General features: G+C 40.8%; 1 protein-coding gene across 1 annotated transcript in view; it reads right to left on the minus strand.

Moving 5' to 3' along the window:
- Nucleotides 1-5,015: 5,015 nt before the first annotated feature.
- The window catches only part of srcin1a (SRC kinase signaling inhibitor 1a), an 80,137-nt gene continuing 70,949 nt past the window's right edge, over nucleotides 5,016-14,203 (minus strand). Inside the window, exons 20-23 of the mRNA XM_062438523.1 lie at nucleotides 13,397-13,983; nucleotides 13,078-13,306; nucleotides 11,121-11,258; nucleotides 5,016-5,540 (exon numbers count right to left, since the gene is read on the minus strand). Coding sequence (XP_062294507.1) covers nucleotides 5,016-5,540; nucleotides 11,121-11,258; nucleotides 13,078-13,306; nucleotides 13,397-13,983 — 1,479 coding nt within the window. The remainder of the gene's footprint in view (nucleotides 5,541-11,120; nucleotides 11,259-13,077; nucleotides 13,307-13,396; nucleotides 13,984-14,203) is intronic.

The raw sequence follows: 14,203 nt of genomic DNA on the forward strand, positions 1-14,203 counted from the left end.
CACAGCAAATTATGTACAAAAGAAGGCAGGTTCAACTGCCAACTGTCTTCTCACAGGAAAAACACACACATTTCTCACAGAATATCATGGCATCCACACTGATAAATTAGTATCTCCAGTATCAGTAGGCTTTAAAATTTATATATCATTGTATTATAGATCTATTTTCTTTATTATTTTTGTTCTTATATCACACTACTCTACAAATGGGAGAATCACTCTGTGGAAAGAGTACACCATCACTGGTGACTATTCTGGTTGGGGTGCGTTCAAGCATTCTGAATCCTTCTGGACTTTTAACACTCTCAGCCACTATCGTCATCATCATCTTCATCGTCACATAACATCACAGTAAGAAAGACTGAACATGCCTGTGTCACAGATACCAAAATAATGTCTCATTCTTCATGTTTGTAAACCTCTAACATGGAACTGCTTCCTATTTCTCTCTTTCTCATTTTTTTGAGAAAACATGTAGACAACATTTTTTCGACTGCACCGTGCGATTGCTTGAGACTATACATGCATTGTTTTGTATATACCTTTGTAACCCATCATCATAGTTAATCATATTAATAAAACATTTTCTTTTGGACATAACAATTTGTTGAACTTGCTAGGAATGACTCGGCCTATTTACAGGTCAATTTTGTTTTTCTACGTTTGATGCCAGGATTTTTGAACACCCACACATTCATGTAAAAATCTCATATACAGTACATACTATAGAATGTAGGTTCATTATAAAAAAAAGATACAATGGCAAAGTAAGAGTTAAAACTTTAAATTCACACAACTCCACACAATTCCCTTATAGATCCATCTAGGTGGTTTTACTTAACTTTCCTAGTTTAGCTTAACTGCTACTTAAAGCCACTCTGTGCAAGAGCTGGAGCAGAATAAGCAACAAGATGTATTTCCACCTGTTGTTATGATTAAGAGCTTCTGAATGCTTTTGCACATTCACATTGCTACCATTCCTGTTCACATGCAAACATGACACAGAGGAATATTAAAGCCATGTAACTTCATTCTGTCAAAGCAGCAAGGCTCTACATGAAGCCTTTGGGCCCATAAACTGACCTTTCACAGTAGTTACCACAATATCTGTGTTTCTGATCTCCAACATCACTAATACCAGTTGAATCACAAATACAGGATGGATTGAAACAAAAACAAAAACAGACCACAGGTACAGAAAACACCCCCCCCCCCCCAAAAAAAAAAAAAAAAAAATTTAAAATTTTTTTAAAAAAAAATTTAAATTTAAAAAAAAAAAAAAACCCACACAAAACCAAAAAGATAGTAGCAAAATAAGCCCCTAAGCACAGGCACTGGTCCAGCATCTTACACCTTGAAGTGACCCTTCACACAAGGAGGCAAAGGTGAAACTGAGCTGGACAAGCATTTTCAGGGACAAGCTTTTCATAAATGAAAATTACATAAAATTGGACCAAGTGTTCATAAAGAAAATCCTATAATTTAAAAATGAATTTCAGTGTATATTACAGAGGCTAACTGTTATCTATACAGATATTTTTTTAAACAAATATAAAAATGTTCTGCATATGAATAAATAATCTCAGTGTGAAATGTAATATCTCTCTCAATGAATTAAAAAAGAAAAATCTGTACAAAATGGTCACTAATATATAAAACTGAAGAGATGATGACATTTTACAGTATATAATTAAATCTAGGCCTATATATATCACACTTTTCTTCACAATTATAATATCATACACAAACATCTCACTTAGATATATTTATATATGTATATTTCTTCTATGTTTGATTTCAAGTTTGCATGAGTTTTTCTGATTGCCAGGGGCATCCACTGTGAGTGCCTTTGACATGCCCTCTAAGCCTCCAGCCATGTTGAAATCACAGCCCACTAACACTTATCTTAAAAATCATTCCAGAGAGCACTGTCACGCAATTCTGGGGGGTTTCATCTCAGACCTAACTTGGGGAAAGCAGCCAAGCATAAATACTTCCTCCCCAACGCTCACCAGACGCAAATGCCGCAAATTTAAGTCAGAGAGTTATGGATTTGAGTGTGGAACAGCATGAGTAAGTGAATTTCTTTCATTTGACTTCACTCAATATGAAACCCTGGGCTTGAACCTGCCTGGCAGAACTACAGAGCACCCAGGGTGGGGCTTAATTCGCTGTGCTGTGAGCTTGCAGTTTTGCACAATGTTAGAGCTGGGGGAGTGTTTAGTCAAATGCCACTTCTGCAACCTGACACACTCTGCATTTCAAGTGCGGTTTGCTTTTATTCTGCGAAAAATGTGAACAAACCAAATTTCGCAGCCTCCTCTTTGGGTAAAAGTGTTATTCTGTCATTGTAATACAAGATCAAGCAGGGATTTCTTGAAAGAGCAAAGTCTTAGAGGCACTGGGAAAAAACATGGTTACAGGTCCTTGCAGACGAAACAGGCAGGAGTATCTCAAAGGCAAAGAGCACTGCCTTGGTAAAATTGCCAGAGTGCTAATTACATATTGCACACATTGTTTATAATAGAGACCCATTAAACTTTGTCCTGGGATAACATCAAATCATCTTTCAATTCACCGATGCACCACACCAAAGAAAAAGCAAAGTGAAAGGGGCAGGGAAAGAATTGCCGCTTAATGGCTGTTTCTCTCTGTCAAACCCTTCCTCTAATCTTTCTGAGTCTTTTATATCACGAGCACTCTCGACAGAGACAAGGCAAGTCAAAGCTGACCTTATTAAAGTAGCCTTCATATGTCCCCAAACTAATCCCCTCCTCTCAAGCTGCCTTCTCTTTGACACAAGCCTCCTTTTCACATGTTTTAATCTCAATGCCACAAAGAATCGATTTCACACAGTCATTCTGTTGAACTGAAAAAGAGAATCACTTTGTCTATGACTGTCCGTTTGCCCTCGTCACCTCCACAGTGGGAAGCCTTGAGACAACAACACTGGACAGGGAGCTTCAAAATGGCTCCTTGTGCAGGGTTTGCATTTAAGGAATCACGGACAGGCCTTTGATGTGCTTTAAAAGATAATTTCAACCACTGTCATTGAGGCACACCAAAAGCTAACATTCATAAATGTTTCTTATTTCAACATGCAGGTAATAAAACCAAATGAGGCAACATTAACATTGTTAATCTAATGTCCAGTATTTTAAAATGCAGTGATGAGGGGGCTTTTGCCTGCAGGAAACATTTGTAGCATTGTGCTTGTCATAGTTTCAGATAAAAAGTCAAATTTAGAAGAAAGGGTCATATGTTTGCGAGGAAACTGTGCTCGCTTTATAAATTCTAAAGTCTCCTCTCAGGCCATTCAGGGGTCAAGTTGTCGCTTAAGTCTCTAAATATGTGCTGGTTAACATTCTTTCTCTTTCAAACACCACTCAGAGTTGAGACACTGTCATAGATGGTGAAGTGTGATCAACTTGCTGCAGTGAGAAGATGCATTTCTTTTTTCTTTTTCAAAGAAGGTATTATGTTTTATAATAAGGCCAGCAAATTGCTGAAACTTTGGAAGCTGCTTCCCAGCAGATTAACTTTGAAGTTCAAAAGAAAATAAGTCTCCCAAAGGAAAATCTATCAGTCTGCAGATAAGATTCCTTAAAGGGTAATATCATGTTCCTGTTGATATGGCATATTTTACCAGTAGTGCTCATTATCAGCGGTGCAACAGATGTGACTAAAAATGAATCATCACACAAGATTGTTGAAAGAAAAAATTGGTAGAGTATGTGCTTCTGCAAACAGCTTGGCTTTACAAGTGCATGTGTGACAGTATGTGTGTATTATTCATCACGGTGTGTGTGCTTGAGTCTTTGGGAAGGTTTGTGATGTCAGGTGCCACAATGCCTGAGCAACCTGTAAGATGCTACTGTGGAAACATCCTGATTGTCATAATTAACTAGTTAATACACATATACATAACATTTGTACACAATTCATCATATGCATTTTCCCTTCTGTTTGGGTAATTGTACCTCATGGTTATATTTTAAATAGAAATATACTGTTGTATGATCTCTGCCTAAAATGTGCTTTTGAGAATTTATACTCATTTTCAAGTTCAAAATTAAATTCGGAACTTGAAAATGTTCCTCTTAATTGTTACTAATTTTAGATGCATTGATTTCTTTTAGTAAGGATGCATCTTAATATGAAATCAATGCAGACAGTCAGTTTAATGTAGAGTAAAACAAAGGGCAGGTCAAATATTGGGGAGTGAGGACAATCATGTAAACTCTTTACACAGTGTGTACAAACGGAGGGGAAAATATAGCACCAGTTCAGAGTTTAAAACACAGGTGATGCAAAAAAAAAAGAAAAAGAAAAGAAAAGCCATAAATCTCCTTTTAACACAAAACAGCTTGAAACCACAATCATCACCTTGATCTTGATCTAACCCTAACCCTAACCCTGCATGTTTTTTTTCTGAGCAGATTCACATTCTGCCAGGTGATGCAAGTAAGTGAGAGCAACATTATCCTGAACACACACAACTACTGGACTCACTTGGTGATTATTGCAGCTCTATCTTCTATGATAAAAAAGTCACAGTCTAGGTATTATTATCTACTCCACTAACAACCCATTGAGTGGGGGTAAATATGGGACTGGTATCGTCAGTAAATCCATCCAGGCCACATCAGCTTATAGCATGAAGCTTGTGGGAGGGGAGGCCTGTTTGTGTGCTCTCTATCTGGGAAACTGGCAGTATGAATGCGTGGGAAATCTGCAGAGGAACTGTGGAACCAGATCAGATTGGAAACTTGTCCAAGAAGAAGATTGTGACTCCATTTACAGTACAGTAGTTCTTGCCATGGAAACATGAAGACTGTGCATACTGGACTGAAGCCAAAAATAGAGGAAGAAAGAAGAAAAAGCCAAAAATTTGCGAAAGAAAACATGAATCTAAAAAAATGCTGGATTTTTCCAAAATGAAGCGGTTTTCTCTTAATGTTTTTTTCATTGCATGATGGTGCTTGAACTCTCCCATGTTCTCGTCCTCCTCTTCATCACTTAGAGTTGCCAGGGGGGACGTCTTTATTCACAGGCTCACTGCCACCCTCCTTGCAGCTGTTGAGGCTGGAGTTATCAAGGCTACGACCATTGGGCTTATTAACCACAGAGGAGAGGGTGAGGGGACTCAAAGGAGTTGGAGAAGAGGGAGACAGGGAAGAAGTAGGGGTGGTGGGTGAAGAGGAAGAGGAAGAGGTAGCAGTGGGAGTAGGAGAGGAGGACTCGCTGCTGGGCAAGGGCAAGGAGGAAGCTCGCTGCTCACGTAGAAGCCGGTGATGACGGAGGGTAGAGGAGAGGAGCAGGGCCTCTGCGCTCAAGCCAGAGGCAGACAGGCTTGCCAACAGGGCCTTTGCTTGGCTGGGGGAGGTAGTCAGGGAGGGTTTTGCCCCATCCTGGGGGTACTTCCTCAGGCCAGGGGCAAATGCTGCTGCAGGAGAGGGCACCCGGCCTGAGAAAATGCCTGTTTTGATACCAGAGAGGTATGGCTCAATACTGCCACTGAAGCTGTTGGTCCTCGAGGTCTTCAGGAAGAGCAGGGACATAGAAGAAAGGAGGGTGGGGAGGAACGCAAATAGATGAGGTTTTCAGGGATCAAAGGGGAAATAATGAAAAATTAAAGACTTAAAAATTGGTTGTGGCTGGGCACTGTCCCCTGCAGCACATTCCCTTACTGTTACAGCCAAACATGCCCGTGCACACACGCACATACATCCACAAATACACACAGATTGGTGTTCAGAGTAGATTTTGCAGTAAACACCAGAGATGGAAAGGTCTCAGCCTGATCCTCACAGGGACACAAAGTAGGGACTGATTAAATAAGGGGGCAGACAGATGTGTGTAGCTCTCTAGTCAAGTGATGCTGAACAGGAGGAGAAAGAAGCCGGAGAGGCTGGAGACGGACAGGTCGCTCACTGCTGCAGGGTCACAGAGGCACAAGAGAGTCAGGGAGAGTAGGTGGGCAGGCCAGGAGGTGCAGGTTCACACGACGGGTTGACAGGGTGGGTGAGGTTGCGCCGCAGGAACAAGTGTCAGATGAAACATATAGTGGAAAGGTAAGGGGAGTGGGGGTGGGGGAAAGATAAAAATAGAACAAGAGACAAACACAGGAGACAATTATTCAAGTTGATATCAGCATGTGTGATACGAGCCATGAGACAGGCAGCCATCTACACATGATGACCAACACCACTGAAACACACCTTCTGTCTTAGGGCGCAACACTAAGTGAAAATGCAAATTACAGCTTTATTTTGACACTTGCTTTAATGATTGTTACTCATTAAAAATGCAAAATAATCAGACTGAATGACAGCATCACACCTTTAGTCCCTTTGTGTAATGCTAGAATGAGTCACTAGATGGCACTGTTCCAGCAGTATGAAACTTGTGGGAACACATTCAAAACATGGACTTGTCTCCGTTTCTAAGGTGGAGCGTGGGTGAACAGATCTAAGTAAAACAGTTACTGCATGTCTGATGTGTAGGAGACAACAAAGTGATGAAAGATTAGATTAGATTCGATTTTGGTTCGATTTTTAACTATTTTATACTACATGAGGAAAGTTTTGTTGTGGCCCTAAAAAGTTTAAAAATGCATTTGATGAGAGATCATGGGGATTAGTTCTGTATGAAAGGAGAGCAGGTGTGCTAGTCTAGACTGCGCTGCTGTGAGGCTTTCACCTGCTCTGTTGCAGCTCCAGAGCCTGTGCTGCCAAACATCCCGAGAGAGCGGGGCTGTTCCTTCTGCTCGAGGAACTCCTCTCAAGCCTAGCCGACACATTTATTCTGCTCTGTGAGTGCGGCAGAGCAGCCTTCCTTCATCTCACGAACTCAGAGCTGCCTGCCAAACGACAGCCTCCCAGGATAGGTCCTCACAACCCCCACCTCATGCCCAGCACCTTTAACTAGCCTGTTTTACTGCCAGAAGTAATAAGAGGCCAAATGGGAAATGGAAACAGGGTTTTGCAGTGTGAAAGTGATTCACATTGTCATGCCCTCCTTGATCTGTGCCAAAGCAAACTGAGCTAAATTGTGGCTTTGAACTGTCTGTTTTTATCCAGCACATTGATTTGAAGGATTCTCATGCCTGAAATGCTCTAATACCTCTGGGTAAAGCTTTGGTGAGCAAACAGCCCCAGCACAGCAGCACAGAGCATCATTAGAAAGACTCTGTTATTTATAACACCCACAATGAACACATATGCAGGTAATATAAGAAAAACTAAGAAAGAACCTGATGCTCTGCAACAACCTTAACATTGATGCTACTTTTTGCATCAGTGATCAAGCTCATTCAGACCGCATAATTTGCAAAGGCATGGCCAGGGGTAGCATGAGAAAAGCCCTGACATCTGATTCACCACTTCAGGTGCTAACCCAAAATCCAGCAATATGATTGGAGGCCCCAGTAGAGCATAGAGGCGATAGATCATCGCTCGCTCAGCCAGCACGTTTTATCTTGTTGGCAGGACCCACATAAAACCAAAATTTGGTGCCAGTGCATCTTGTTTTAGTTGACAGTCATGTCTTAATAATGTTAAACTGTCCCTCCATCTGGCTTTCATGACATGTTAATATGCACTGACAGCATTTCATCTGAACTGGTGGGATTTGTCATCGTTGTTGGGTATATAATGTCACTGATGCTTAAGGTATTTATATATAGCAGTAGTAGACCACTGGGAGATTGCCAAAGTGCCGCGCTCATTTCTCGAGTTTGTGCCCTATTCAAAATGTCCCAGAAATGTCACTTATCATTTGGCCAGAGAAAAGAAAATAGAACATCTAAACACCAAACTGGGAACTGGAAACGGGGTAAAAGTTTGGGGTCACATTCAGGGAGTTATACCCATAAAGGTTTAAGAGAAAAGACACCTTTACCTTTAGCTGTGGGGCAAGAAGAGAGGTCACCCAAGGTGGGCACGTCTAATTGTCAAAACAACAACATCAGTCAAAAGTGTAACCAGCAAGTGTGAGTTGGAGGGTGAAATGTGGGTGAGAGGAATGATGTAGTGGCTCATGTGAAACAGGGATTGTTGGTAAGACATAATAGGGGCATCCTGGTATATATACCAGACACTGGATGACATAAAAATATAGATAGTGAATGACAGTGATTGTTTTGCAATTGACACGTTCTCCAGTAATATATTCTTAAAAAACTGCCTTTGTGTTAGTTGTCAAAAAGTAGCCCAATGCATCACCTTATATTGTTAAGTAGCTATAATTAGGATCTCTCTTCAGAAAGATTATGAGTCCAAAGTCAGTGACAGGTTAAAAAAATACCAGGTGAAGTGAACAGAGTAGGCAAAAGTTCTTAATTAGCTCTTAAGAGCTGTATGCAAATCAGCCAGCCACCTTGATAATTTGATGAGATGAGCTGCATATAATCAGCATGTTTTTCAGCATAGTCCGTGCTCAGCTGTTTCATTACACCGAATTTAAAATGATTTAGTAGACAGATTTTCCCCCATCCATCTGGAGTGTGCTTGTCAGAGACTGTGCTGTAATCTGTGCCATTTTCTCAGTTTGACATAAAAGACATCATAAATCCAACCCAAAAGAAGTAATTTCAAGTCTAACAGCTTGTGGAATGCAACAACACTACGCTCGGCTCCCAGCTTCGCGGCTTCATTACAGTTTGAAAAGGGTGTTAAGCTATTTGTTGTTTTTTTTGTCCAAACTAATGCTACTACTGTACACTGCATGTTTAGCTCAGTTAGTAAAGTTTGGATTGTGTGTATGATTAAGTAGTAGCACTAAAACAAATGGGACTACTTTGTCTGGCAGTTGTATACTAGGAGTGCTTTGCCTCTTTTTTCTACCTACTGGTGCACTAATGGAGGAAATGACCTTTCATAAACTGGCCGCACATCATACTTCAAAATGCCACAAATTCCGGTATTAGCCATTGTGAAGACTGCCCAAGCAAACAAACTATTTATCCTCTTGGTATATTACAGCTGTTTATTTGTTTATTTTTGTTATTTGTCATGCAGTTGTGGTACAGTATATTGCCACCCTGAATGGCTTGGCACCGACTTCCCATGCTGACAATTAGCTTTGAGCGTCCACCGTCCCTCTGAGGATACCGCTTTCACACATACAGCATATTTTACAATGGCTGTTTTGAATTTTTTGTGGAGCTTACTGTGTACAACTGTCATACTGAAATAATGGGATTAATTTGCTTTCATTAGACATGAGTAGGAATGCACTTAAGCTTCCAAATCACAGAGAATGAGAGAAACTGATAGGGAATGAGAAAAAAGGAGAAAGGGGCAGCGTGCCTAAATTGCAGAGTACAGAAAGAGGAAGAAGGAAAGAGAGGTAACGTGAAAGACTAAATGGCAGGGAAAGAGAACTGCCCTCCTCATATTGAATAATCAGTGATTACCGGTGTGACTCAATGGGGTGATTATTACACAGCACTGCAGAGATTCCTCCCCAATCTTCTCTCAGTTTGAGGCGAACAAAGTATCATTACTCTTGCAATCTCTCTCTCTCTCTCTCTCTCTCTCTCTCTCTCTCTCTCTCTCTCTCTCTCTCTCTCTCTCTCTCTCTCTCTCTCTCTCTCTCTCTCTCTCTCTCTCTCTCTCTCTCTCTCTCTCTCTCTCTCTCTCTCTCTCTCTCTCTCTCTCTCTCTCTCTAACACATTCATTTTTCCTGCAAACCTCAAGACTGAATGTGTGTCTGAATGCCCTGTCAAAATCTGTGGGGTATGGCGGTTTAGGTGCACTTCACTGCTCCTGTTATTTCTGAAATGACATTGACATTAAGGTTTTTTTTTTTTTTTACTCCTGTGCACAGGCAAGGTGCTTCATTTGGCTTTACTAGACTGACATGCTTCAATGGTTCAATTTTCTTGCCTTCATAGGCCATTTAGCATCCTTATATTCAGTCCTTTACATTACTTTAAGATACTAAAATGTAAACCAATTAAAACCTGCAAAAATGTAGAGCCAGCTATCACGTTAGTGTATAAAAACAAATGTATAAAAATAAGCTTTAGTAAGGTTTAATAAGTTTATAGAAAATATATTTTTATGCCTGTTATTAGTATTAAATATAAAAGGCTCCAAACTTCACTCTACAGACTCTAAAGACCATTAAATCAGAATTTGAGACTTAAACTGGTATATCATGGTCAAACATAATAGTCAGTGAAGGCTTTTTCAACTTCTTAATGAATTTTGATACTATAATTAGAGATAGCTTAAGAATTTCAAACATAAAAACACTGTTTAGGTAATTGAAACGCTAACCCTCCACCAATTTAACCTGTCTGACACACATATCTCTCTGTGGGACACGGAGCCTACAGAGGATTCTTTGATCTATTTCGACAAACCCACGATAATTAGACTGTGACAATAATTTGACTTTGCCATCAAAGAATTTTTGATCATTAGCTAAACTGATTTCAAATTCAATTAATAACTGCAGTAGTCTCTCTAAAACAAAAAAAAGATGTCTTGAATACTAGAAAGAGTGCCACACACATGAATGTGATAAATGTAAGCTAGGCAGTGGGGTATGATGGGGATATGCCGTAATGAGGTGGGACAAGGAGAGGTGGAGTGAGGAGTTGGAGGTGCTTGATTTGGTGTTTAAAATACAGAGGGGCTGCATGGATATTGTCAGTTTATTGAGATTCTGCTTTTGAAAAATGTAACTTTGAAAGGTTGCTCAAGACAAATGATGTTTCTATTTGAAGAACAAGGTCATCATTGCTGCATGTAGACATGGAAACATTTTTTAATACTGTTCCACATCCATATAATCCTCTGTCTCATCTGTATTGATTTATAGCAGGCACACACCACTGCCTCTCTTTGCCCCAATTTCAGACTGAGGGCATTGTAAAATACAATCTCTTTTCTTAATGATCATCATCTTCACTCTTATGATTTTTATACCCCCATTCTGTGCAAGCCTCCTTAAAATATGTATTAACAATGGTTATGGTCTAGGCCATCACCACCAGAAATGGCAACCATTATTGAGAGAATGTGGAAAGTACCATACAGTCCATCTGCACAGATGCTGCCAGATCAAGCGTGCCTTGACAGTGCTGACTATAAAAAATGATACTGTACCTGCTGCTGGCCCTGGATCTTCAGGAAGTCCTCTTTTTTGCCACTTTTATACTTGTCTGTGCTGTTCTGCTGCAGGTGCTTCAGTTTGGAGGCAGCTGAGGAGTGGGCAATCTTACCAACACTGGAACTATTCCCTCCCTGTGAGGAGAGGAGAGAGTGTGAATCAGACCTGGCACACACGGTACACAGTAACACATGTCATTTCTCCTCTTCAGTGCCTTTAGTATATTCCTCAAACACACATCAACTCGGTACAGTCTGATTTCAGTAAGCAAGTCTATCTCCTGAGACCATTGAGGTTTTTTACGATCTGAGTCTAAAGCTGATGTAACTGAACTATCCACTTCACAGACTTTTACATCAATAGAAAATGACAAAGAGAAGAATATAGAAATGCAGCATCAAAATTGACGTTGCGTGGCCTCGCTTCTCTGTAGGATCCATGAGCTAGTGTGCTTAATGATCTTTCCTGCTGAGCAACACTGTCGACTGTGTCTAATATGCACAAAAACAAATACACATTATTCAAATTTCCATCATCTCCTCTGCACACAGAGGACACATTAGCTGACAGGAAAACTAATAAAAGATTAACTGTAAAAGGCAACAAAAAAAGGCAACTGCCTGTCTTCCCACCCCTCTCTGAATGTGAAACAGACATAACATATAGAGTATACTTGGTGTTTGATAAGATAAACCTCTATTCTAATATGCTAATTAAAATCTGAACTGCAGATGGGGCTGGAAAGTGGATTGGCCAATGTGAATTTGGTTTGGACAAGTGTAGGAAAAAGGGTCATGTACAAACGATGACTGCGGTTGAAGTTGTGAGTGATGAAATAATGTGTGAAGACTCTGTAATCCTCAGCCATGCCCATGGGAATGCTCCCTGGCTCTGCATCAGAGAGCTGGAACTCACTGTGACAGTGTGACTATCAAGTGTTGCACCCCTGCCCTGAGTGGGAGGCTACATGCGGAGCTACAGGGAATACTACGCGAGCTGTCAAGACACCTCACTATAGTAACAGTTGACACAGGAACGCAATAAGTCTGTTGATTATTACTCATCTTTGCTGTATTGCGGTCAGCTGGAGGTGAGGTGAAAGCAGGCTACTCGCAATGTCTGGTAATAGAGTTCAACATGTCGTCATTGGTGCATTTGAGGTGATATTTGTCTTCGGTGGGGGATTTCTGTCCTCATAAAGGTTCCTGAGAATTCAAATATTAATACTACTTTTTTGTACTTTTTTTTTGCTATTTTCCAGTTTTTTTGCTTTTTGTGCTCTATTTTTAAAAAACATATATTTTACCTCAAAGCAATTATCTTGACCCAAACTGTATTTCTTGCTGTGTTGTGGAAAGTTCCCCAGGTTAACTTAAGGTGTGTACAATTACAATGTGACACACCTACATAAAATATTTATTTAAGCTTGTGTAAGTACAAGTACAGGCGCTGATGTACATAAAACCATTATTACTTTGTTTAAAAGCATTTCTGAAGGAAAGAGAGCTAATTCCAAGGTAGGGTAAAGGTTAGAAGATGGATTAATCTGATTGAACTGACAACTGAAGAAGAGAAAAAACAAGAAGTTAGAAATGCTGTATTATCTGTGCATTTATTTGTTTATTGTCTGCTGAGAGTAACAAAAGATGAAATTGAGTAGATTTACTGACAGAAAACAGATACCAGGACAGATTGATAAAGAAACAATTAACAACCCAGCTCAGCAGGATAGCAGCTCCACCACTAATCACAGAGCAGCACACAAGCCTGTTGTCTGTCCCCTCTGCATACTTTCAATTTCAAATACATTCATAGGCCTTTTTTTAATCAGGGAGCAGACATCAGAAGCTTGAAAGCAAATTCCAGCAGTCACCCAGAGAGAAAAAGTGAAGAAAGAAAATAGAGCATGTTGCTTCAGAGCAGGAATCTGCACAGCAGGTGTAAGCAATGAACCTGGATCGATGCTGGGCTCAGAGAGGATGGCTTGGGTGGGACTGGCGGCTTCTGTGTCTCTGATGTTGGACTGCCAGTAATCTGTACAGGAGAGCTTTTGGAGAATGACTCATTGTAGAGCTGCTCTGATGTGGGATGGCCACTGATCTCTATCAAAGTGTTTTCCAGCTCACGAATGGTCTCCTCCAAACTATTCAGCCTCATATAGGTGTTACGTCGAACATCTTCTCTTTTTTTCCTCTGGCTCTGTTCTGTTAGACTGTCCATAGATGGAGTTGATCCACTGGACTCGAGAGTAGTGTTTACTGAACTCTGCTGCGCCTCGGGAATGATCTTAATCTCAGTGTCATGCTGTAGTGTCAGTATCCTGTCCCCTGTCTCGATCCCTCTCCTCAGAACCTTCACCAGAGAGCTCTGCTGGCTCAGATGGAAGGAGGATTTTATTCTGGGTTTCAGCACCGGCTTAGACGACTCCAAAAGGGAATGCAGCAGCCTATAGGCCTCTCTCACTGTTTTTTCCTCCCTGAAGCACACTAGGAGCGGCCTGTCGCTCAGTTGGACTTCAGAGACTTCTTGAGTGTGTGGTGAGATGGTCAGAGTCTGCAGAATTCCTCCCATAGTCTTGCTGAGCTCCTCAGCCTCAAGGGGAGACAACACTCTCACCTCCAGTTCTGTCAACAGCAGGGCCAATTCTTTTTTAAATTCTATTTCCTCCTCAAAACAATGCTGGGACCTCAACTCCTTTTGAGGAGCCCTTCCAAATGACTGCCTTCCTGTCCAGTCTTGTGATGGACTCTCATCTGCAGAGTAATTTGCGGTATCTCTGACAGGCTCCTCTGAGGCAGTGGGTGAAACTGGCAAACACTCTGTCAACACAATGTGGGGGACAGGAGACAAGCGCCTTCCCTATAAATGAGGAAAGCACTTGAAGTTTAAATATAAACACAATGATTTGGTCTTTGCTTTAGCACAATCCAACAACTCTCTGTATGAACACATACAAACTGGCTCTCACACACACATACACAAAAACACTGCAACATCAACTGTAAACCCACTGCAAAAACACTCAGATCATTCTTTATGTGGTTGTGAAGGAGTGATGCATTCATTGCGGGTATAAAGG

Source organism: Scomber scombrus, chromosome 18 (genome assembly GCF_963691925.1).
Source record: "Scomber scombrus chromosome 18, fScoSco1.1, whole genome shotgun sequence".
Classification (NCBI taxonomy): Eukaryota; Metazoa; Chordata; class Actinopteri; order Scombriformes; family Scombridae; genus Scomber; species Scomber scombrus.